The sequence below is a fragment of the Gopherus flavomarginatus genome, chromosome 4 (genome assembly GCF_025201925.1).
Source record: "Gopherus flavomarginatus isolate rGopFla2 chromosome 4, rGopFla2.mat.asm, whole genome shotgun sequence".
Classification (NCBI taxonomy): domain Eukaryota; kingdom Metazoa; phylum Chordata; order Testudines; family Testudinidae; genus Gopherus; species Gopherus flavomarginatus.
Window position 1 is genome coordinate 87,146,195 of NC_066620.1, and position 24,672 is coordinate 87,170,866.

At 41.1% G+C, this 24,672-nt stretch overlaps 1 protein-coding gene across 5 annotated transcripts in view; it reads left to right on the top strand.

Moving 5' to 3' along the window:
• The window catches only part of WDR27 (WD repeat domain 27), a 293,233-nt gene that overhangs the window by 41,377 nt on the left and 227,184 nt on the right, over nucleotides 1-24,672 (top strand). For all 5 annotated transcript variants that reach the window (XM_050949051.1, XM_050949052.1, XM_050949049.1 and 2 more), the window contains 6 exons: nucleotides 1,607-1,740; nucleotides 7,308-7,390; nucleotides 11,895-11,973; nucleotides 14,407-14,481; nucleotides 21,085-21,188; nucleotides 23,783-23,872. In XM_050949051.1, coding sequence (XP_050805008.1) covers nucleotides 1,607-1,740; nucleotides 7,308-7,390; nucleotides 11,895-11,973; nucleotides 14,407-14,481; nucleotides 21,085-21,188; nucleotides 23,783-23,872 — 565 coding nt within the window. The remainder of the gene's footprint in view (nucleotides 1-1,606; nucleotides 1,741-7,307; nucleotides 7,391-11,894; nucleotides 11,974-14,406; nucleotides 14,482-21,084; nucleotides 21,189-23,782; nucleotides 23,873-24,672) is intronic.

Here is a 24,672-nt window from a genome sequence, read left to right on the forward strand (position 1 = left end):
TGGAAACGTCTATGTTCATTGTCTTTGGGGAATACGAAGTTTTTCACTTGCTGTGGCCCATGCAGTACAAGGAAGTCCCTCAGGTTACTGTTCAAGCGGGTCCACAGTCCTGGATCATCTAGACTTAAGGAACTAAATTCAGCAGCAGCTGTTTCTTGCACCTCCACCATGCTCTTCTCTGATCTACACTTTTCTTCAGGAATGTGCATGGTTATGTCCATTTGAGATGGAGATATGGATGCTGCAGTAGCTGCCAGGTCACCTGCAATCTGACTAACTGGAAGATCAGGCATCTCCTCACCACTCAGATCCTCACTGAGGCTGGAAGGCTCCCCGTGAACATCTGTGTCTGTGTATCTCAGGAGAGCTCCTTGCTGCTTAGATAGAAAAGCTTCCTTTGCTTGCTTTCTTTTTCTGAATGCTGCCCCAGAAGGGTGTGTTCTTCTTTCACTCATGACTGCTCTTCTGTGCCAACTATAGTGGCTCTCAACACTCAGTTGAAGGGGACAAATAAGCAGACTGGTAGCAAGGCCTGAGTGAGGGAAGAGATCAGTGTTTTTAAGGGCCTAGCTGGCTCCTACTACTTCAGCTGACTGCCTGTTCTCCTCAAGTGGGTTCAGGGAAGCCGCAGAGAAGCTGGTGTTAATCAGTCCAAGCTACTGGGGTTGCTAGAGAGGTACATAAGAGGCTCCTCCTCCTCTCTCTCCCTGCAGCTCCTGCTGCTTTCTGTTATTGCCTCTCACCTTTTCTCCTGCCTGCCTGTTATGTCTCTTGTGCCCTCCTTCCTCCAGCACAGCACTCCACCGTCTCTGTGCATCTAGAGCAGAGAGAATACATATGCACCAGCAGCAGACACAATTGTCTCCACTCTGGGTCCTAGTGGCGCCGCCCCCCCCAGTCTGACACCTGAGGCGACCGCCTCAGTTCGCCTCATGGTACGGTCAGCCCTGTTCCCAAGCAAGCTGCAGGGCAGGATCCCTCCTAATCCTTTTGAGAGAGCTCTGAAAGTTATTTGATAGTGTGGCAGCTTGTGCACCACATCAAAAAAGCATGACCTGTTACTTAGGGCATGTGAGTTTTTACTGCTGGTATGGCCTATTTGCTGCAGTGCTTGTTACCCACAGGACTGTGAGCTGAGCGAAGGGCCTTATTCCTACTTAAAAACACTAGTGTTTTTGTTTTAAAGATGACTTCTGCTCACTCATCCCTTCAGCCCAGGATCTTGATATAAATTGACTTCCTTGAAGACCTGTGGAATTTCCTCATAGATACACTTCCTTTTCATGCTACTTTTCTGGTATCAGGATTGTAAGGGGGTTAGAGTTCACACTTCACCCAAGGTATGCAGGCCAATTTGTGAAGGAAATAAGTTCCTTAACTAGTTTGAACATATGTTTAGGAAGACAATGCTGCCCTCCTGAGTACTGTTTAACCCTTTGTTAAGTGGATTAGATCCACCCGAATAAAATCAGTTACAGGTTTATGAGCAGTTTTCGGAATGGCATTGAATAATCCCCCACTTTCTGCTATCATCAATAATGTTTGTCTAGAGTTATAGCTTAATTTGAAGTGAGGGGAATGTTACGTCATGGTCTTGTCTCTGCAGGTTTTCTGCTTGCTTACTTCGCTGTTTGAAAATACGATTGCTTTGCTGGAAATTAACCTTGCTGCTTTGATGAGATCTCAGCAGAGTGATTTTCTCTTATGTGGAAAGGAAAAGAGGCTTTCAGTTATCGCAAGGTATGGGATGGTTTCAAATATTTGGTGGTTCTAGTAGAGTCCCCATAGGTGCTCCACTTCAGATGTGTTTATAGTCCATGAACCTTTGATCAGAGTTTTTTGTTGTAGAGCCCGTTTGGCCCATGCATGCACCCTACACATCTTCCTGCTCGGCACCAAGACTACATAGGGCTGTGCAGTCAAACCACCCTGAGTTCCTTCTCTGCTGCCTCGTCCTAAGACAGATTGTCAGTGTGCCTTTCTGTTCAAAACTACAAACTAATTACCGTTCCTACTTACTTATACCTAGTGAGCTAACTAGCTTGTATTTTGAAGGGTTAGTCTCAATTCCTTCCCCCTTCTCCTGAGGAGAAGGGGAGAAGCCTTCTCAGATCACTGTTGTTCTGAAGTATGTCAGGCTCTCTAGGCTTCAAACGGTGCCTCTCTTTCCAGAAAGCTCTCCTGGTCAGTGCATCCACTGCTTGGAGGAGTCGTATGTCCCTCAAAAGTGCTCTGTTTGCTCTGCTTTCCTAGCTCTGCCTATAAAGAATTGAGAGATGAGACTCTGACTCTTAATGGTGGAACTTTCTCTCCATTCAGTATCAGATCCAGGCAAAGACCTTCCCCCGGCCATCAGTTATAAGATTGGGGTACTCCATCCATTTTTGTGCCCTTCCTGGTGTCCTCTCCCCCCATCCCCTGTTGCTCATCAGGGACCTTTCTCACGAGTCATTCCTAAGTCAGGAAGTTGACTCCCTTCTGCGTATAGGAGCGATAGAAAAGTTCCAGTTGAGCACAGAGGGGAGGGGGCTTCTAATCCAACTGTTTCCTGGTCCTGAAAAAAACGGGGGATGGAGACCTGTTTTAAATTTAAGACTCCTAAATAACTTTTTGAAATCTCAAAAATTCAAAGTGATGACTCTCTCAATGATAATTGCATCATTGTAACTGGGGTATTGGTTGTCGGCCCTTGATGTTCAGGACACCTATTTTCATCTCACCATTCGTTCATCTCACAAGCGATTCCTTTGCTTTTTGATGATCAAGGTCACTATCAGTATTGAGTGCTCTCATTTGGTCTCTCTTCTGCCCCCAGGGTGTTCTGGAAGATGTTAGCAGGGGTTGCAGCTTACCTTGAACAACTGGGGATAACTATATGTCTGTGCTAGATGACTGGGTATTCAAGGGCCAATCTTCAGTGAGGTTCTTTCTGCAGTAAGGATGTCAAGGTCCCTATTCTGTGAGCTAGGGTTGCAGATCAACATCAAGAAATCTATTTTGACCCTGGTGCAATGGGTAAAGTTTATAGGGGCCTCCTTAGATGCAATATCAGTCAGGGCTTACCTGCCCACTGTCAGGTTCCTGATGTTAACAGCTTTAATCTCAACGATTCAAATCAGCCCACAGACATCAATAAGAAATTTGCTTCAACTGCTCAGACACATGGCAGCATGTACCTTTGTGACACTTGGTGCCAGGCTACACCTTCAATGTTTCCAGGGCTGGCTAAGGACTGTTTATACTCCAAACACAGTCTGAGCAAGCTGGTGTTGGTACCTTGTCAAGTTTGTGATTCTCTCAGTTGGTAGAAAGACCCAGACAAGGTTTGTGTGGGAGTTTCAGGACTACAGGTGAGAGTTGGACTCTCAGATACTCAATCAAATCTTTGACTTGAGGAGTTCCAGATATAGATCATTGCCAGCAAGAAGTGCAAATGACTTTGTTTGACGGGAAGGGTGCTTAGACCATCTCTCACTGGGAGATGCCTTTCTTGTTCTGTGGACAAGAGGCTGTCTCTGATGCCTCTGCTTCTGAGGGTGGTAAACAAAATCAAGCATGACAAGGCCAAGATCATATTAATAGTTCTGACATGGCCAGACAGACCTAATTCACCTAACTGTTTGTCAGGCAATGGCTCCTCTGTCCATCCCTCCTCTTCTCTTTCACGAAGCAAGTCGGCTGTTTCATCCTAACCTGAGGAGCCTTCATCTCAAAGCTTGGCTTCTCAATGGTTCATGGGAATAGAGACTTCATGTTCTGAGGAGGTACAACAGGTATTATTGAACCGTAGAAAAGATTCCATGAGATATACTTAACTTCACAAGTTGAAGAGGTTCAGCATTGGTGTTCAGAGACATTTTCCATCTGCTCACTCATCCTTCTCGATATTTTGGACTACCTTCCAGAGTTTAAAAAGACAAAATTATGTACAAGTTCTATCAGGGTACACATAACAATTATAACAGCTTCTCTTTCTTCAGTTGAAGGATTTCAGTTTTCGCTCATCCCACAACTGTGAGGTTTCTCAGAGGATTGCAGAACCTTTTCACTCAAGTTAAGGAACCCACTCTAATCTGGGATTTGAATCTTTACTTAAATGCCTTATGAATCTTCCCTTTTGATTCAGTGGCTACCTCTTCCCTCATTAATTCTTCTACGAAGATGGCCGCATCGCATCTGGCTGAAGGGTTGGAGAAATAGGGGCTCCAATGGCGGGCCCTCTGTTTATAGTATTTTTCAAGAACAAAGTTTCCTTATGTCCTCATCTTAAATTTTAATCAAGGTGTCATATGAGCTTCATATTAATCAACTCGTACATCTTCCCATCTTTTTCCTAAAACCTTATCAGTCCAGGGAGGATGCTTCATTACAAACGTTGGGGCATTTTGGTAGGGGCATTAGAAAGGCATTAGCCATTTTTCTGGGCGGAATCAGGTAATTTAGGAATTCACTCAGACAGTTTGTGTCCATTGCAGTTAGGTCTGAAGGTTCAGCAGTTTTCACCCAGAGTCTCTTGACTGGGAGACTTCTGATTGTGCTGTATCATGTTGCAGATCATCTGACATTCAGCCTCCTTCTAGGGATTTGGTCCATTCCATGAGATCTCTCTCTAACTCTATGGCCTTGCTCAAATGTATTCCTATTCTGGACATTTGCAAGGCTCCAACTTGAACTTCAGTATATACCCACTATGTACCTTTTCCAGACCTTATTCAGTAGTCCAGTCTTCGAGATCGGATGCTGCCTTTGGGAATGCAGTCTTATCGGTGGATGTGACTCTGAAGCCCCATCCTCAACCTGAGGCTACTGCTCAGTAGTCACCTGAAGTGAAGCCCCCTGAAGAAGGAGAGGTTACTCACCCTGTGCAGTAACTGGAGTTATTTGAGATGTGTGTCCTCATGGGTTTTCAGCTACCTGCCCTCCTTCCCCTTTTGCTTCAGCAATTCCATTGAGAACTTTGCGGTTGAGAAGGAACTGAGGGCATTTTGACTGTACAGCCCTTTATAGCTTCAGTCTGGGGCACAAGGATGTGTAGGGCAAATGTATGGGCCGAACAGGTGGTACTACCAAATATCTCAGCTCAAAGGTGCATTAGGTGTAAGCATTGAGTGCCTGTGGGGGTGACACATCTGGAAGAACTCCAGTTACTGCACAGGGTGAGTAACCTCTCATTTTTTCTCAGTGTATAGAACTATGGATTTGTATTCTAAGTCTGAAACACACATTAGAGGTTCTATTGTTCCATGATCACATCTTATTAATTTACTCATTTGCCTATCACTGTAAAATACTGTAGTTTAGCTAATATACTGGGTGAAATCCTGAAGTCCTTGGCAGACCTTCTGCTGGCTTCAGTAGGGCCAGCATTTCACCCATACTGTCTTTTTGGACTCTTCAGTTAGCATTCAAATAAATAGAAATGAATTGGGTTTTTAAAAAAAATTCTTAGAGCAGGGGCGGGCAAACTTTCTGGCCTGAGAGCTGCATTGGGTTTCGTAAATTGTATGGAGGGCTGGTTAGGGGAAGGGGTCCTGGCCTGGCCCCTGCCTCCTATCTGCCCCCCTCCCTGGGACCCCTGCCCCATCCAACACCCCCTATTACCTAATAGCCCCTCTGGGACCCCTGCCCCATCCATACCCCCTACTCCCTGTCCCCTGACTGCCCTTAGACCTCCTCCATGTCATCCAACCCGTCCTCTCATTCCTGATTCGCCCCCCCCCCCGGGATCCCGCCCCATCCAACCAGCCCTTCTCCCTGTCCCCTGATTGCCCCTGGAACCCCTGCCCCTGACTGCCCCCTGCTGCCCCATCCAACCCCCCTCCTTCCTAACTGCCCCCTGGGACCCCTGCCCCATCCAACACCCCCTGTTACCTAATGGCCCCTCTGGGACCCCTGCCCCATCCATACCCCCTGCTCCCTGTCCCCTGACTGCCCCTAGACCTCCTCCATGTCATCCAACCCGTCCTCTCATTCCTGATTCGCCCCCCCCCCGGGATCCCGCCCCATCCAACCAGCCCTTCTCCCTGTCCCCTGATTGCCCCTGGAACCCCTGCCCCTGACTGCCCCCTGCTGTCCCATCCAACCCCCCCTCCTTCCTGACTGCCCCCTGGGACCTCTGCCCCCATTCAACCCCCTGTTCCCCCCCAACTACCATCCACACCCCTGCCCCCTGACCACCCCTGAACTCCCCTGCCCTCTATCCAGCCCCCTTGATCCCTGCCCCCTTACCGCGCTGCCTGGAGCACAGGTGGCTGGCGGCACTACAGCTGCGCTGTTCAGCTGAAGCCGGGCCGGGCCACACCGCCACCGCCACCATACAGCACATAGCACTGGGTCAGGCTGGGCTCTGCAGCTGCGCTGCCCCAGGAGCTCACAGCCCTGCCACTCAGAGCATTGCGCTGGCGGTGGAGCAAGCAAGCTCAGGATGCAGGAGAGGGTGACAGTGGGGGAGGAGCTGGGGGTGAGCCTCCTGGGTCAGGAGCTTGGGTACCAGGCAGGGCAGTCTGCAGGCCATAGTTTGCCCACCCCTGTCTTAGAGTAATGTTTTGGGAGTCCTAATCTTAGGCCAGATTTGGCTGTGCCTGTGTGGTCCTTGTAACACCATACATTTGGGGTAGACTTAGTCAACTGTGCATTCTTTAAATTTGCACTTTGCAAAACACTAATTGGTATTTCTCTGTCTCTATCTGATAGCCAAAAATATAACTTATAGTAGTATATTCTAATATGAAGATTGTATTGTGACAGGTCGGATCACAGAAAACTCCTTGGGAACTGACAACTGATGTGCTGGGATTACCTCTGAGACCACTTTCCCTGGCAGACTGGGACTTCAGTGCCCTGCCTGGTTTGAGCCAGACACACTAGCCTACTACAAACACAGACCCAGGTCTGAACAACTTCCCCCAAAAGCTACAGGCTTAACTGAAAACAGCTTAAGAAGTGTTCCTGTCTCCAGCACTCAGATGCCCAGCTCCCAATGGTGTTCAAACCCCATTCTTGATTGGGCACTTAACTTGCAAATTCCTTTCTTAAGAAGCTGACCAAATGCCTTAATAAGGCTACTTAAAATCAAAAAAGCACATGGCCAATATTCATAACTTCAAATACAAAAATGATACATGCATACAAATAGGATGAATGTATTCAGTAGATCATAACCTTTGCAGAGAGATGTTACATGGCATATGTAGCATAAAACATATTCCAGTTATGTCATATATACATTCATAAGCATATTTCCATAAAGCATTATGGGGTGCAACGTCACATGTATCTAATGCAATTTTGTTGATTTTTATCTTTAGTTGCTCTCTGTGGCCAAATTCTCCATTATGTACTGAGTCTTTCAAGAAGGAAAGCTGCAAACCTACCAATAAAAAAAAACTTGGTAAGTGTAAACCAATCTTAAGGTGAACAGTCAACATACAGATTCTTCATAATATTACCTCATATAGCTAACTAGTGCTATATCTAGTCAATATATTATTTTCGTTGTCAACTTGTAAGTTGCATTATATTTTCAATTCTATGCTTTATTTAGCGCTACTTTCCTTCCTTAAAATGTACCTGTATAAGTGGTGTTCTTTAAAAAAAACTAAACTTTTGAGAACTTTTTGTAGGGAATGTGGAACCTTTGATTATGTGTCATGGCATTCACACCGAGGAGTTAGATAAAAAACATGAAATATTGTTGCTGGCAGATTGCAACATAACACTGTTTTATTTCTTGGAATGATAACTTGCAAGATCCCAAGAAGAGAGACAAAGCAGGCTGGTTCCTAAAATAGAGGAGCACAACTCACCTCACCTACTCTAGCTGTCTGCTTGCAAAATTGACTGCTTTTGGGTCTAGTTTTGTACCCTTTCCTAGAGAGTGCTCTAGTCTGCAAGTAGGATGAGGACCCCACCTTGAAATTTGAAGTGAGAGTCTACAATTTAAGAGTTTTCAGTGCACCACACCTTTTCAGTTTGCACATGTGATTCAAGTTAGTTAGTTTGCTCTTTTTCCAAGGAGATTTCCTGTAATTTTCAGTATTGTCTTCTTTAAATTTGTATGTATTTATGGTCAATTTTCCGGTCCTCCTCTTGAATGAGTTGTCTTTTGACAACATTTTTAGTGAAAGCAAACCCCATGCAAACACAGAGCTTACTTGATTGTAAAGCTTTCAATGGGTCTACTTCCAATACCCGTAGTAGCACATGTACCATACGATTGTTGGGGCTGTTAGGCTCCCCACTTTGTTGCAGGATGCCTCTCATTCCTCAAAGCTCTGTCTGAAGTGGGAATCCTAGCACCTCCTAGAGCTCCAGCTTGGGGAACCAAAGGCTAGCAGACCTTCTGCTGTGGAGCAGCTAAGTGAAATTAACTTTCTTGTCATTTTCATGGCTGCTATTCAGTGAATGGCAGTCGTAAAATTGACAATAATGTCAGTTTCACATTTTGTTCAGGAACACTATAGTGTTTATGAAATGAAGTTTTTGAGAATCTCTGGTTCAATGGGAAATGTTGCTTGCATTCCAAATCAGAATGAAAGCATATTAATAAATACTGAAATACCCAAGTTTTGGCTGGCTTTAGTCACATATGCACTTTAAAGGGTTAAATTTGGCTCACTATCTTTTTTTGAGTTGACAACATGTACAAAATATTTAACTTCACATTATAAAAATAGTTTTAAGTATTTCAAAATGGTTTTCTGTAAGTCTGCCATCAGTTGTACCCCTGTATTTGGTTACACCCATATAATAATCTTGACTTGGATGGGCTCCATACATTTTACTGAGAGCAGAATTTGGTGCTTTATGCAAATTTTAAACTGTAATATAGTAGCTAGTTAGTAGCTGCTTTATAGTGATTTAATTTCCACGTCTTGACTTCTGTGATTGTTCAGAAATATGTTGGTAAAAGTTTCTCTTTTGGAAAAAAAAAATTCACATGGGAAATGAACATACACAACCACAAAAATGTCACCTTCTTTTCTTATAGAAGCACACAAGAGACAACTGTAATGAAATGGACAACTAAAAAGGAAATGATATTTATGCACTATACTGTTCAAATGTCTTTAAAATTGAGTCAGTTCTGCAAAGAATTATTAATAGAAATTATCAATTTTAAAATAATGTAATCATATTACTATTTAGAATTACCTTTTAGACAGTAACTTCATGAGGACTCAGACCACATAAAATATCCTATACTTTAGTATTAATTTATGATCATATAGTAAAGCTTCCATTATTGGAACTCTAGTTTGAAATACATGTTTTACAAAGTTGGTCATATGGCTAATTGTTCAACTGTTCTGCCAGTTGTTTTAAGTTTTTGCTGCTGCTTCTAATATACTGTACGAAATCATTATTATTGTACTTCAGGTGTTACTGCTTGTCCCCTTTTGAAATGTTTTTCTGTTTAAGATGACAATAAGTTAGTTTATTTTATGATAATTTGTACACAATAATTGTCAGTTACTGTAATTCTCAGAAGTTGAACATGCAGACATTATGAAATTCATCTCTTACAAAGGAACAGTCAAGAGAACAAATGCCCACTTTGATTAATAGGGCATACTAAAAGTGTGTAATATATTATAGTAATTTTGTTCAGATGAAGTTGATGTAAGTTTGACCTTTGTTGAATTGATCATTTAAAAAAATAATTCTGTTAACACTTAATACGCTCTCCGAAACATTTTACAGCAACTGGCAAACCATTATTCCAGAACACATTGATACCTGTATGAAGTATTTAAGATGCTTATGACAGGACTTGTGAAACAAAGTTTATATAAAATATTTGGCTAACTTGTGCTTTGTACTAGAAGTATTTTTGTAATTAATTAATAGTGCTTGTGGTATATCTCTTATAGTTACTCTCTGAATTTATTATACTGTTTACGCTGCTATTGGTGTTCTGCATCAATGTAGTTACAGTTTAATACAGTAAGAGTAGGAGAATTTTTGACAAATATAACATGGTAACAATTCTGGAGGTTTAAAATAGGCTACATTTTCTGATATAGTGAAATCACTGGTTCCGTGTCAGTGTTGTTAAACTGCTCTTGAGCTGAAAATTAAGACTTACCACATGATCCAAGGTTCTTTAAATAGAGGTTTGTAGAAAGTAAGTAACTGCTGAGATAGCATTTGAAGTTAGAGCAGAAGTTATGTGTGTCTTAAAAGACCAAATTCTGTTTCCAGCATCACATATGGTGCTCATTAACTCAGTTGGGAGCTGTGTGTGTAGCTGGGGCAGATGTAACCCTAAAGAGTGTAATCTGTGTCAGTTCATGAACAGGCTTTAGAAGAAACCAATCACTCTTCCTTCTCAACTGGAGGAAAAGTGGTACAGAAATAGCTGTTGGAACTAGTGTGTGAGAAATGCAGAAGAAAAAAATATCTAAAGTAGTACAGAGTACATGAATCAACCAGATGAGATAACAGTGGAAAGGAGAACTATTATGTCTCTGGATAATTGTGTCATCAAAAAAACCCATGTATGATTAAGCCGTTTACTATTGTATGGGGGATGTATTTGTTGAACCTTGTCATTAACATCATAGGATAAAATTGGGATACCTTTTTGTCTCCCATCATTGTATAATTATATATTGCTCAGACTTGTAGTCCATAGAGTTTCTAATAGTCAATAGCATTTGTAATGGAGATGTAAGACGTCTGCTTAGGGAGGCTGTTATGTATGTAATTTTCCTTTGACTTTAGTGGGAGTAGGTTCATGTGCATTCTTTAAAGTAGACTGATGTCTTACTTTCAGTTAGCTCCATAGCTCTCTGTGAAGAGTGCTTTGTGTGAACTGTATAACGTTGTCAGGATAGTGAATCCAGCTGTGTCTGTGTTCATAACCATTGGTAACTTATGACTTTTGTAGAACATCATCCAAGAAAAGTATATCAGGCTGTCCAGTATATCTTTCAAGAAGGACTAGAGATGAAGGCATAATTTGTATGGTTTGTCCTCACACTTCTAGCAAAAGATCACTGATTAGCCTTGTGACATGAACCCCCTAAGACTCACGAACAGTGTGTTAACCTGCTGCCAGATAATATTCTTCCCTATGAATTTCATCTAGGAGGAGGGAGAAGGCTGCTTTTAAGTAAAAGCATCTCATTACTTAAAGTTTTTCAGGTACTAGAAGAAAAATTTTGTCATCTCATTGTCCCAGTTGTATAGAGGTGGTGCAGCTACCTCCACAGATATGGCAATTTCTGCAGTGTCCTTGGAAGATCTTATTGAGTTCAGATAGCTTTGGAGACCATTGTATTGTATTATAAATTCAAACCTTATGTACTATTGTGGGATTGTATATTACTTGTCTAAGGCAGTGGTTCCCAAACTTGGTTTGTGGCTTGTTCAGGGTAAGCCCCTGGTGGGCTGCGAGATGCTTTGTTTACCTGAGCGTAAGCAGGTACGGCCACCCGCAGCTCCCAGTGGCTGCGGTGTGCCGCGGGGCTACAAAACTATAAATCTTCCTGCAATTGAAGGCTTTTATGGAAGCTGGTATCAGAGATACCTATGATCACTTTCAAGTGAACGTTGTAGAAGGTGAAATATTAAATCTAATATTTAATACAAATTTTTATCTGATCTTTAACATTTGTTGTTTTATTGATTTGTCACATAAACAGCAATATGTAAACAGAAATATAATTTATATTTTCTCAACTGTCCAGTTAGATATTCTAGACAATTAATTTGACATATCTTCCATAATCATTATCCAATTTTAAATATTTAGAATGTATAACAATTTATATATAAGGAGACAGCAAGTGTTCCATTATCTTAAAGAAATAATTTCCCTCTGACCTGAATTATGGAAATGTAATGTTTAAGAAAATTCTGTACTAAAAGTTCAAGCTATTTTAATGCAGGTACGAAGAGCACAATGAAAGACCAGTCAGTGGTTTTCCACAGTAAAATTAAGTCATCAGGTTACACAACAGCACCACAGTGAGTAGAAATGCTATTAAAGATATTACATCCATATAAAATATTACTGTACCTTGTTTCATTTTTTATTGTGTAGAAATATCTTCTGGCAACTGTGGAATAAATGATGTATTGAAAATAAAATAATGGTGCAAAATACAGATAAATAGGCTGCTAACGATGTGTTAGATTGGTCATATTGTATTTAATTTCTATTGATACTTAATAATACCTCATTTAATCAATAGGGAAAGACACATGTATTCAGGGGTGAAAGTAACTCCTGAAAACTTACTGGTCTGGGGGCCTCAGGCAGAAGAGGTGGGACTGTGGGAGTCAGCATCCCCTGGCCCGCACCGCCCTGGGCTCCAGTGACAATTTAAATGGCCCAGGGCTCTGGCCGCTGCCCCTCCCTCCATTGGTAGCCCTGCTGGTAGGGACCCGGCAAGGCTGCCAATGGGGGAGAGGGGCGGCTGGGAGGCACAAAAGACGTATCAACGTTGAAGTGCTTTAAGCAGGGCCCTTGCTTTAAAGTCAGCTGGGTGCGGGCCAGTACCAGCGGCCACTTTTTACCGGTATACTATAGCGGCCCACTTTAACCCCTGACTGTACTTCTCTTGCTTCTTTCCTCCTTTTCCACTCGATGACATTCTCTCTCCTTCCACATGTACTTTTGGTTTCTGTTTTGCTCTATTAAGTCTATTTAATAAAGAGTGTGCGATAATTCCCTCTTTCCTTTCTTGTATATGGTTCTTGCTCTCTTTACCATCTTTCTCTCTCCTTCCCTTAATTCTCTTTGCTTCTGCCAAGGGAATCAACATATTTTCCACTCCTCTACACAGCTGAGAGGCAGCTTAAAGGGAATGAGAGAGGAGCACCAGGTGGTGGTAGTAGGGTAACACCGACAGATCCCGGTCGTCAGCAGGCAGGATCGAACCTGGGACCTCTGAAGCTTAATGCATGAGCCTCTACTGCATAAGCTAAAAGCCACTTGGCTCTTAGCTAAGGTTGTAGCAGAGTCATTAATCTCTAAGGGTCTCGGAGCAACTGAAGGGGACACCACACCCAGAAGGTGTGTGTGTGTGTGTGTGTGTGTGTTACAGTAGCACTGCAGAAGCAACTTCCCCATGGTGCCTGAGAGTGCAGGAAGCCCATTAAGGCTGCCCACAGTAGCACTCGGACAGCTCAGTTCAAGCTCATCTGCAGCTATCTTCAGTAATAGCCAGTGCTAAACCTCCCAGTGCTAAACTCCTCTTCTGCTGCTGCTTCACAATGGAGGAGATAGTAGGAGGGGAGGTAACCATCAGGCCTAACAACAGTTATTCATGTGATAGCATCAGTTTATGCCTAGGGCAACCCTTGCTTTGAGTGAAAAAAGAGGTAGGTTAGAGATGTCATCAGGGCTTCTTTCTCTCCCCCATTTTCATCAGATGCCAAGTCCTTTAACCTTAAAGGTTATCTTGTTTATATTTCAGGGCACAAGTGTGCCCTTCTCGGTCACTTTTGACCATCAGCTAGAATCTGTACTCACTGGCACCTACTCATGACAACTACTATTTCCCCCTAGTTTTTCTGTATGGGCAGAAGGTGAAAGTAATTTAACTAACATGACATGTTTTAACCCCATAGAATTTTGGGATGTCACAATGTGACCATCCAGGTTAAATAAGTGAGTAAGTTAAGTTGCCGGCATGTAACTGAGAGTAGAATTTAGGCCGGTAAAAGTCACTCAGTGTTAAGGTTAGCTCACAAAACATTTATATCCACGCTGGGTGTAAGTTGTACATAAATGCACAAGATTCTTAGATCCCAGAGCCAATTACGTATGTGCGCGTGTGTGTGTAAGTGTGTGTGTGTGTGTGTGTGTATGTTTGTGTGGATATTCATAAATATGAATAGTTGTGGTAAGATGAAGGAGGAATTATGCTACAATTGTGTGGGCCACCAGTTTGTGTCCTTGAAAGAGACTTGGAGAGAAGGGTAACATTGTTTGATTTGGGCTAGGAGGGCTTATGGTTGTTCTGTGAGGTGATTGATTGGGGCTGGGAACAATCATATGTGCGAGAAACTTCCATCTCCTATTGGCAACTTTTTCATGTCATCTCCAAGTTTGTAGAATGAGCTCTATCCACTTGGTACAGTGACATCCTGCTAATTACTTGTGTAAAAAGGTTGCTGTTCAGAAGTAGATGTCTCAGGCCTTTATGTTCTTCAAAGGATAGCACCCATCAAGTGTGTTTATTACAAGCAATATTTGGGAGTGAACTAGAAAGTAAGATGATTACAGGGATCTATTCTTCTGTTATGTGTACATATTTCTCACTGTCACGAGGAACAACTGTGTATGAAGAGGAAAACAGAATCACAGTTGTTTTAAATAAAATACTTATTCCTGAACAATGTTTCAGAAGTGCCTTTATATAGGTATAGCAAAGCCTGTTTTCTTCTTCGCAGAATGACCATGTTTTCTCCAAAGACTAACTTGAAGAAAAATAACAAGATATCAGAGTGGAAGAACAGTTGCAAACGGTAGGTAATTCAGTGGATTCATTAAAAAATATATTGAAATGATAAATAGATGTTTTACTTGAAAAGATATTTTGTAGATACCTACTTCATCTATTGGACATTTTAAAACTGGGTATATGATTTGAACTAAAATGCTTCTTAGGTTTGCTATGAGATGCATTTTATCTGATGTACGGCTGGAAAAACTGCTAAATGTTGTACTCTAAAGACATTTTAGGTTACATTCATTAATCTTAAGTAAGCTTTATGTACAAAAGATAACATTTATGTTCTCTCTATTTTTAAAATGATGCATTTAACTTACATTCAGCACCAATATGCTTTTTTGTTTGGAACCATATTCCCATAAAGTGTTTTTAATGTGTAGTTCCAGTCTGAAAAGTTACTAAATATGGCTTCATGAGGTTCTGTGCTTATTGTAGCTCATATGTGTTCATTTTACAAGTGGAAATATATTTGGCCTGATTCACCACTATGGTACTCCAGTTCTAAGCCTGTGTCAGTCCACTGAAATCAAAACTTTTTCCCTCTCGTAAACATATGTAGTCCCATTGAATATAATGAAGCTGCACAGATTTTAGTTAGGGTGGAATTTGACCTGTAGAATCATCATCACTGGCAATGATACACATTCCAGGTCTCAGTGTAATCTTAAAGAGTTGACAGTTTTATGCTGAGTTGTGAAATGGATGTACCACACCCATTTGATCCTAACTGCCAGCCCTGTAAATTCCCCCGGGGATCTGGCTTATGTATGTTGCAAAAGCAAAAATTAAGTGTGACAGTAGTGGTTGCTCTTTTTATTAGCATTTCTGAAATGTATAATATGCTATTATACATATAACATATTATATAGTGCTAAATGGTGCACTCCTTAATCACTTTGGAAAGCATTTAGATGAATAGTACTATTGATTTTAAGAAAGACTTGCATAATCTAGTATAGTATCTAATTCCCACTCTGACTCTGTGGTACTAATGAGTAAAACAAAACAGTTTTTATTAGTGACTGAAATAAGCAGATACAACACACCATGAGTATATATATGTTGAGTAAGAAAGTGTTTTACATCTTCACTTTTCAGAGTAGAACCATATTTTAAGGCACTGTCCTACGTAATTTTGTCATCAGCAAGAAATAATACAACAAACTGATTTTATTTTTTTGGTGTGGGTATCTGAAAAAAGACTTGGACTTGGAATTAATTCATTATTAGGCTACCTGACCAAGGCTGCCATTATGATACGTAACCAGCACATCCATCATACTGTCTGTAAACTGGAAAATACTGGTTCATCTTGAAAGAATTAGTGGTTATTTTTTAATTGGCAAGCTGAATAATGTAAAGATATGCATATGAGAGTCCTAATTCCTGATAACTTTTGCCTAGATGACTGGTAAATTATTGACATTGATGCAAACAGATACAATACTTGTAACCTTCCTTTCTGATGTCAGTCCGATCCTTCAGTGGGATGCATGCAGGTGAACTTCAGCATCTGTAAGGGGTGCCTCTGAGATTTTGTGCAGGTGCAAGTGTCTGCATGTCTACGTCTCATTGCAGGACCAGGGCCTTAAGTGTCATTTCAGTGGTTTTTCTGACCTTTGGCAGGGAACAATATTCTGCAGATGCTTATTGGGGTTCTGTAATTTAGGTAAGGCTGAGCTGAGCTTTGCATTAAAAGTAAGGATTCACCCTGTGTTTATGTATAGGTTTTGAAGGATTAGATTTTTATTGGCAAATGTTAATAAATACAAACCGAGTAAAAATATTTCAATTGATGATCATTAAAATTCACGTGTAGGCAAAGTAAGTAAAGTGCTGCTCAAGAACATAGTGGAGTTTGATTTAAGGATATTTACTTTGACGTGATGTTGACAATTTGTGTTTTACTGTTATGAAGATTTAATTTTTTGAGTTTCAGCATCTGCTGTCATTAAATAACTGTTGTTTGATTCCCCCCACCGTAATTTCCAGTAACTATGGACATTTAAATAATTAAAAATTGAAAAAAAATGCTTAAAAATATAAATATCCATCAAAATTATATTAAATAATTATGCTGCCAAGTCTAGTTATGTATGGAGAATAACATATCTTCACCTGCTTATATCACATAGTTTTTTGAATGCAGAATGGATTTTCTGAGAATTTACAAGGAAATCCATTAATTAGTTTGAATTAAATGGAATTAAAAATGAGTTCTTTAACAAATTTAGTATCAGGTGTTCTGAATGATCTCAGTAATGGAGTACCAAAGTATTCAAACTTCCCATATAGTTAAAATTATGTAAGTTTTTTTGGTGGGCAGGCTATATTTGAAAAGATCAGGTTGTAATTCAGTTAAGTTACTGTGCATCCAATTGTTATGATCATAGACAGCGTCAGGTCAACAGCTCATGTCACTCTTAACTGGGACCATTGGGACAGCAATGGTAAGTCAAACAATCATAACCCTTCCTTTACAGCCAATTTCCATTTTACAGTGCTATTAGTTGTGGTGAGTCAGGGGTATGTGAGAGATTCAGATCATGGCATGTAAAGAACTCTCCTTGATAGTATCAGAGGGTAGCCGTGTTAGTCTGGATCTGTAAAAGCAGCAAAGAATCCTGTGGCACCTTATAGACTAACAGACGTTTTGGGGCATGAGCTTTCGTGGGTGAATACCCACTTCCTCAGATGCATGTAATGGAAATATCCAGGGGCAGGTATATATATGTGTGCTAGCAAGCAAGTTAGAGATAACGAGGTCAGTTCAATCAGGGAGGATGAGGCCCTGTTCTAGCAGTTGAGGTGTGAAAACCAAGAGAGGAGAAACTGGTTCTGTAATTGGCAAGCCATTCACAGTCTTTGTTCAATCCTGAGCTGATGGTGTCAAATTTGCAGATGAACTGAAGCTCAGCAGTTTCTCTTTGAAGTCTGGTCCTGAAGTTTTTTGCTGCAGGATGGCCACCTTAAGGTCTGCTATAGTGTGGCCAGGGAGGTTGAAGTGCTCTCCTACAGGTTTTTGTATATTGCCATTCCTAATGTCTGATTTGTGTCCATTTATCCTTTTCCGTAGAGACTGTCCAGTTTGTCCGATGTACATAGCAGAGGGGCATTGCTGGCATATGATGGCGTATATTACATTGGTGGATGTGCAGGTGAATGAACCAGTGATGGTGTGGCTGATCTGGTTAGGTCCTGTGATGGTGTCGCTGGTGTAGATATGTGGGCAGAGTTGACATCGAGGTTTGTTGCATGGATTGGTTCCTGAGCTAGAGTTATTATGGTGTGGTGTGCAGTTACTGGTGAGAATATGTTTCAGGTTGGCAGGTTGTCTGTGGGCAAGGATTGGCCTGCCACCCAAGGCCTGTGAAAGCGTGGGATCATTGTCCAGGATGGGTTGTAGATCCTTGATGATGCGTTGGAGGGGTTTTAGCTGGGGGCTGTATGTGATGGCCAGTGGAGTCCTGTTGGTTTCTCTCTTGGGTTTGTCTTGCAGTAGGAGGCTTCTGGGTACACGTCTGGCTCTGTTGATCTGTTTCCTTATTTCCTCGTGTGGGTATTGTAGTTTTGAGAATGCTTGGTGGAGATTTTGTAGGTGTTGGTCTCTGTCTGAGGGGTCAGAGCAGATGCGGTTGTACCTCAGTGCTTGGCTGTAGACAATGGATCGTGTGATGTGCCCAGGATGGAAGCTGGAGGCATGAAGGTAGGCATAGCGGTCGGTGGGTTTTCGATATAGGGTGGTGTTAATGTGACCATCACTTATTTGCACCGTGGTGTCAAGAAAGTGGACCTCCCGTGTAGATTGATCCAGGCTGAGGTTGATGGTGGGGTGGAAGCTGTTGAAATCATGGTGGAATTTTTCCAGAGTCTCCTTCCCATGGGTCCAGATGATGAAGATGTCATCAATGTAGCGTAGATAGAGAAGGGGTGTGAGTGGACGAGAGCTGAGGAAGCGTTGTTGTTCCAGGTCGGCCATGAAGATATTGGCATATTGTGGGGCCATGCGGGTGCCCATAGCAGTGCCACTGATCTGGAGATATATATTGTCATCAAATTTGAAATAGTTGTGTGTAAGTATAAAGGCACAACTATTTCAAATTTGATGACAATATATATCTCCAGATCAGTGGCACTGCTATGGGCACCCGCATGGCCCCACAATATGCCAATATCTTCATGGCCGACCTGGAACAACGCTTCCTCAGCTCTCGTCCACTCACACCCCTTCTCTATCTACGCTACATTGATGACATCTTCATCATCTGGACCCATGGGAAGGAGACTCTGGAAAAATTCCACCATGATTTCAACAGCTTCCACCCCACCATCAACCTCAGCCTGGATCAATCTACACGGGAGGTCCACTTTCTTGACACCACGGTGCAAATAAGTGATGGTCACATTAACACCACCCTATATCGAAAACCCACCGACCGCTATGCCTACCTTCATGCCTCCAGCTTCCATCCTGGGCACATCACACGATCCATTGTCTACAGCCAAGCACTGAGGTACAACCGCATCTGCTCTGACCCCTCAGACAGAGACCAACACCTACAAAATCTCCACCAAGCATTCTCAAAACTACAATACCCACACGAGGAAATAAGGAAACAGATCAACAGAGCCAGACGTGTACCCAGAAGCCTCCTACTGCAAGACAAACCCAAGAGAGAAACCAACAGGACTCCACTGGCCATCACATACAGCCCCCAGCTAAAACCCCTCCAACGCATCATCAAGGATCTACAACCCATCCTGGACAATGATCCCACGCTTTCACAGGCCTTGGGTGGCAGGCCAATCCTTGCCCACAGACAACCTGCCAACCTGAAACATATTCTCACCAGTAACTGCACACCACACCATAATAACTCTAGCTCAGGAACCAATCCATGCAACAAACCTCGATGTCAACTCTGCCCACATATCTACACCAGCGACACCATCACAGGACCTAACCAGATCAGCCACACCATCACTGGTTCATTCACCTGCACATCCACCAATGTAATATACGCCATCATATGCCAGCAATGCCCCTCTGCTATGTACATCGGACAAACTGGACAGTCTCTACGGAAAAGGATAAATGGACACAAATCAGACATTAGGAATGGCAATATACAAAAACCTGTAGGAGAGCACTTCAACCTCCCTGGCCACACTATAGCAGACCTTAAGGTGGCCATCCTGCAGCAAAAAAACTTCAGGACCAGACTTCAAAGAGAAACTGCTGAGCTTCAGTTCATCTGCAAATTTGACACCATCAGCTCAGGATTGAACAAAGACTGTGAATGGCTTGCCAATTACAGAACCAGTTTCTCCTCTCTTGGTTTTCACACCTCAACTGCTAGAACAGGGCCTCATCCTCCCTGATTGAACTGACCTCGTTATCTCTAACTTGCTTGCTAGCACACATATATATACCTGCCCCTGGATATTTCCATTACATGCATCTGAGGAAGTGGGTATTCACCCACGAAAGCTCATGCCCCAAAACGTCTGTTAGTCTATAAGGTGCCACAGGATTCTTTGCTGCTCTCCTTGATAGGTCAGTTGGTCCAGCTGTAGCTGTTTTTTAAAGATTCCCTGATCCCATGCTACCATCTCCATGACCTTGTGGCCTTGACTCCGCTGTGTACTAAGGCAGTAATATTACAGGAGCTGCAGCAAGCAGCTGTAAACCTAGCTTAACTGGTCAGTGTGCTTTGGCTGCTCTAAAGGAGTGTGAAGCACTCATAGCATACCAGTGAATCTGACTTGTAAAAGTTAAAATAAATAAAATTATCTAATTTAGGGTTGCTATTACATATCTTCAAATCATTAGAAGTATTTGCTTGGTAGCATTCTCTTTAGGATTCTTGTTTAGTGTTACTATATACAAATTTTAATTTTTTTTTAGAAAAGAGAATATTCCCAGACAAAACTGTTATATGATGGAGTTAAGGCTGAGAATAAATATCAATATCTTAAGGGAAAGAAACACAGCTGCTACTCTGAAACCTATAAGAAATACTATAATTATCCCCAAAATCCAGCATTATAAACCCAGGAAATTCAGACTTAAGCTTAACTTTAAAAGAAATCCAAACATGTCAATGTATGGAATACACAGTTAAGGCACTCAAAGAACCTTAACTCTTCCCTTTAATGACACCATAAGGGGAAAATATGAAGAAAAAAATTAAATATGGTTTTAATTTGAAACCAGAAGCACTAATATGCATCAATCATCATTGTACAGTTATTGCTTGTTGTGACTACAGGACAGAATTTAGGTTGTCTGCATACTTTGTGTATTTGCACAACTTCATATTTAGGATTTTTTTAAGTTAACGTTAACTCATAATTTACTGGGTTTCAATGCTTGGTTATTGTGGTAATTAAAACATCCCAGTTGTGTTTTTTACCCTTCAGTTACTGATATCTATTCTGACTCAACTTTTTCTTACCACAAGTTTTGTCTGGGAATCTAAAAAAGAGGGAAGATGTATGGATGAATTATACTTTTAATTTACTCTAACTGTAATAGAAATGTTTAGCATGTAAAGTGAACATGTACTGTTCTTATGACATTTAACTATGTTTTCCTTAAATTTCTTTTTTAAAGAAAAAATAAAGAATATCTATTGGAAAATTCTCCTCCAACTAAATCTGAGAGACAGATATCAGTAGCTAATAAACCAACTTCTATTTGCTGTATTCAGTATTCAGGTATGTATCACCACTGAGAGATACTATTGTCCCTGACATCCAGGAATTAAAATAAGGGATGTGGTTTATTTAGGCATCAGCTTTACTTATCTGGGAACTGTCTAGTAATAATTTGTATAGTGTTTGGGTCATTTTTCCTTTCTTAATTGTCTGCACCTGTGTCATAAGCAGATGGTTAAGGGTTAATGCCTCTTTTACCTGTAAAGGGTTAAAAAGTTCACCTAGCCTAGCTAACACCTGACCAGAGGAACCAATGGAGGAACAAGATGTTTCAAAAGGAAGGAGGGAATTTTTTCCTTTGTTTAGAGTTTCAGTTTCAGCCGGAGTGAAAAAGATCAAGGAACCAGCCTCTTATCAGAGTAGTAAGTTTTAGAAAGGAATAAATAGGTTTATGTTTATTTCTTTGTAACCTGTCTTATGCAATTGGAGGTAGAATCAAATTGGATATTTGGGTGTATTTTTTGTGTAACTAAATTTTGTGCCCAGGGGAACATCCTCTGTGTTTTGAATCTGTTGTCTGTGAGAGTAGCTAGTATGCTAATCTCTCCCAGAAGGTTTTCTTTTACCTTTCTTTTCTTTAATTAAAAGCCTTTTTCTTAATACCTGATTGATTTTTCCTTGTTTTTAGATCCAAGGGGTTTGGATCTGTGTTCACCAATTCCCTGGTGAAGTCCCTCAAAACTACCCAGGGAAAGAAGTAGTGCTTGGGGGATGGTGGCAGCGATACCAGATCTAAGCTGGTAATTTAAGCTTAGAAGTGTCCATGCAGGTCACCACATCTGTACCCTAAAGTTCAGAGTGGGGAAGGAACCTTGACAACCCGGCGGAGAGTTGCCATCAGCCGTCCACACCTGGTCCCCGCCTCTTGCTGGGACCCCTGATCTTCACTCTTATGAAGGTTGAGGGGTTGGGAAAGGAGGTTGTCTCCTCACTCTACCAGACGTTAGCTCAGCTTCTTTAGGGAGATGCCTTCCTCTAAGTTCATTTCCAATTCCAGGTATCAAGGAACTGGATCCCTTTAAAAAGAATACCTTCACTGGACATTTGTTTGGGGTAAAAAGGAGTGTTTTAAGTTGTTGAGCACCAAGTAATTATCACAAAGATTACTAAAAATGTGTAGTCTAGAGAAACAAGATAGAGTTAGTCAGATCTTGATAATTTCATATCTTACGGTTCAGGAATCTGTCTCCCACTATTTTAGACTAAGAGGGGACACCACAATTAGAGACAAGCAAAATAATCACAATTATTAATTATGGCTACTTTATTAAAGAAAGGAAAATAAACATAAAGAAGACTGAACAAAGCAGAACACAAGCTATAAAGAATGCAGCTGAAATAACCAATCTCTTCTGTCTGTGTGGAGAGCTTTCAACAGAGGTTACACCTTGAGTGGGCCCACTTTGGTTTGGACACTCTTCTCTTAAGATAAAACCAAAGTATATTATTCCCAAAATCAGCAGAGAGTTCTGTCTTGGTGTATCAGAGATACTAAAACAATTTATAGATGGGCAAAGGAATTTTGTCTAAGGGTTGGTGGATCCTGTCATGGATAATTTAAATAATTTTATAAATCAGTAGACATAAATAATCTTAAATCGTATGAAACTAAAAAGTATTTAATTCAAATACATGAAAGAAGTCATTCGATGAGTGATCTTCAGACTGTCAAATTAATTAATATTCAGAATCTATATTCAGATTGAATCCCACCATTTATCTCTTATTAGCAAGGTTGGTTGATATTCCTTCTCCAGGAATACATAGTCAAAACAATTTGCTATTTGACAGGAGAATGCTTTTAGGAAGATTAGATTTCATAGCTGGTGAGGTAGGTGTATCAGAGCATGGATTTGATCCCAAGCTAGGAATGTCTCTTTCCTTTTTTAGTTAGTTTATTTTGGTTTCTGGTTTGCAAACTTTTTTTTATACTAATTTACAGTGGGATTCCACATTTTAAGCCTTAAACCATCTTTGCTCTTTCAGAAATATTATTTGGGTTAAACAGTTTTCCCATTCCACTACATCCAGGAAAGCATTAAAAGGCTTGATCCTGCCAACATTTGTACACATGAATAACTTCACTCAGATGAGAAGTCCTACAGAACTTCTTAGTGACATTTGCAGGATTAGGCTATAAAGCTATGGTGGAGTGGGCTTGTGCCCGTTTGCTTCAGAAGTTATCAGAATACTGACAAAGGAGTCTTGGTGCTCTCATAAGAATGTTTGTTTATTTTTTATTCTGGTACCCTAGGAAGGGGGATGTGACATTTGTACATAAATACATAGTAATTTTCATAAATCAGGAAGTAGATAAATGTGACTGCACAATATTTCTGTAACATTTGTTTAGGATTTTTTGTTTAAATATGTGACATTCTGCCATGTAATGAGTGATATTCTCTCCCCCGACATCTTAACTGATTTCCGTAGAAAGGGAAAATGGTAACCAAGTTAGGTGAAAGCTGATTATATATTATGTGCTGTAACGTGTTTTTCCTTCTTTCTGATATATTTATTATTTTAAAAAAAACCCTATGATATTAGACACACACTTCTCACAACCCATAAACTTGTAGGGAATCTTTTTACAGGGGATGGAGAGCTGTTAGCTTGTGGCCTAGCTGACAAATCTTTACTGGTATTCAATTCCAATCTGACAGGAAGACCAGCTGTTTTTTCAGGTAAACTGTTTGTAAATATAGTTTATATGGAGTGGTGCGTTTTCAGTTTAAATAAACTTGTACATTTAATTAAAAGATTCCATTCTTGTCATTATATGAAGAATTAAAAAAAAAAAACAAACCCTACTACTTCTGAGTGAAGATATAGTAAATTTGTATGTCTGGTTAACGTTATTCCAGGCTTGAGTTGGCTTGTGTTTTTCCAGAGTTCCTCAGATCACTGAGAAGATAAACAACAGAAATGTATGACAGGTTTCAGAGTAGTAGCAGTGTTGGTCTGTATCAGCAAAAAGAATGACGAGTTCTTGTGGCACGTGGTACCTTCGAGACTAACAGATTTATTTGGGCATAAGCTTTCGTGGACTAAAACCCACTTCATCAGATGCATAGAGTGGAAAATACAGTAGGAATCTCTCTCTCTCTCTCTCTCACACACACACGAAAAGATAGGGGTTCCCATACCAACTCTTAACAAGACAAGTCAATTAAGGTGGGCTGTTATCAGCAGAAGAAAAAATTTTTGTAGTGCTTTGCTAATTTTTGTGCGTGTTTTGCTAGCTTCTTCAAATTCTATTTATTTCAGGCAGCCCTTGATCCTCTGGATCATGGTGTATCCATAAAAGGTCTAACCAGGTTCCTTATGAGTCAGCTTACGGCTGACAAGCCCTTTTCTAGAGCCATACTGTTTGTTAAAATTTCACAGATCCATGTCTCGTCTGAGTTGGAGTCCAAGATTACATTACACTGCGTTCTTCTTTCTCACTTTGCTTCCATCCTCTGGATCAAAGCTGCTTCATGTT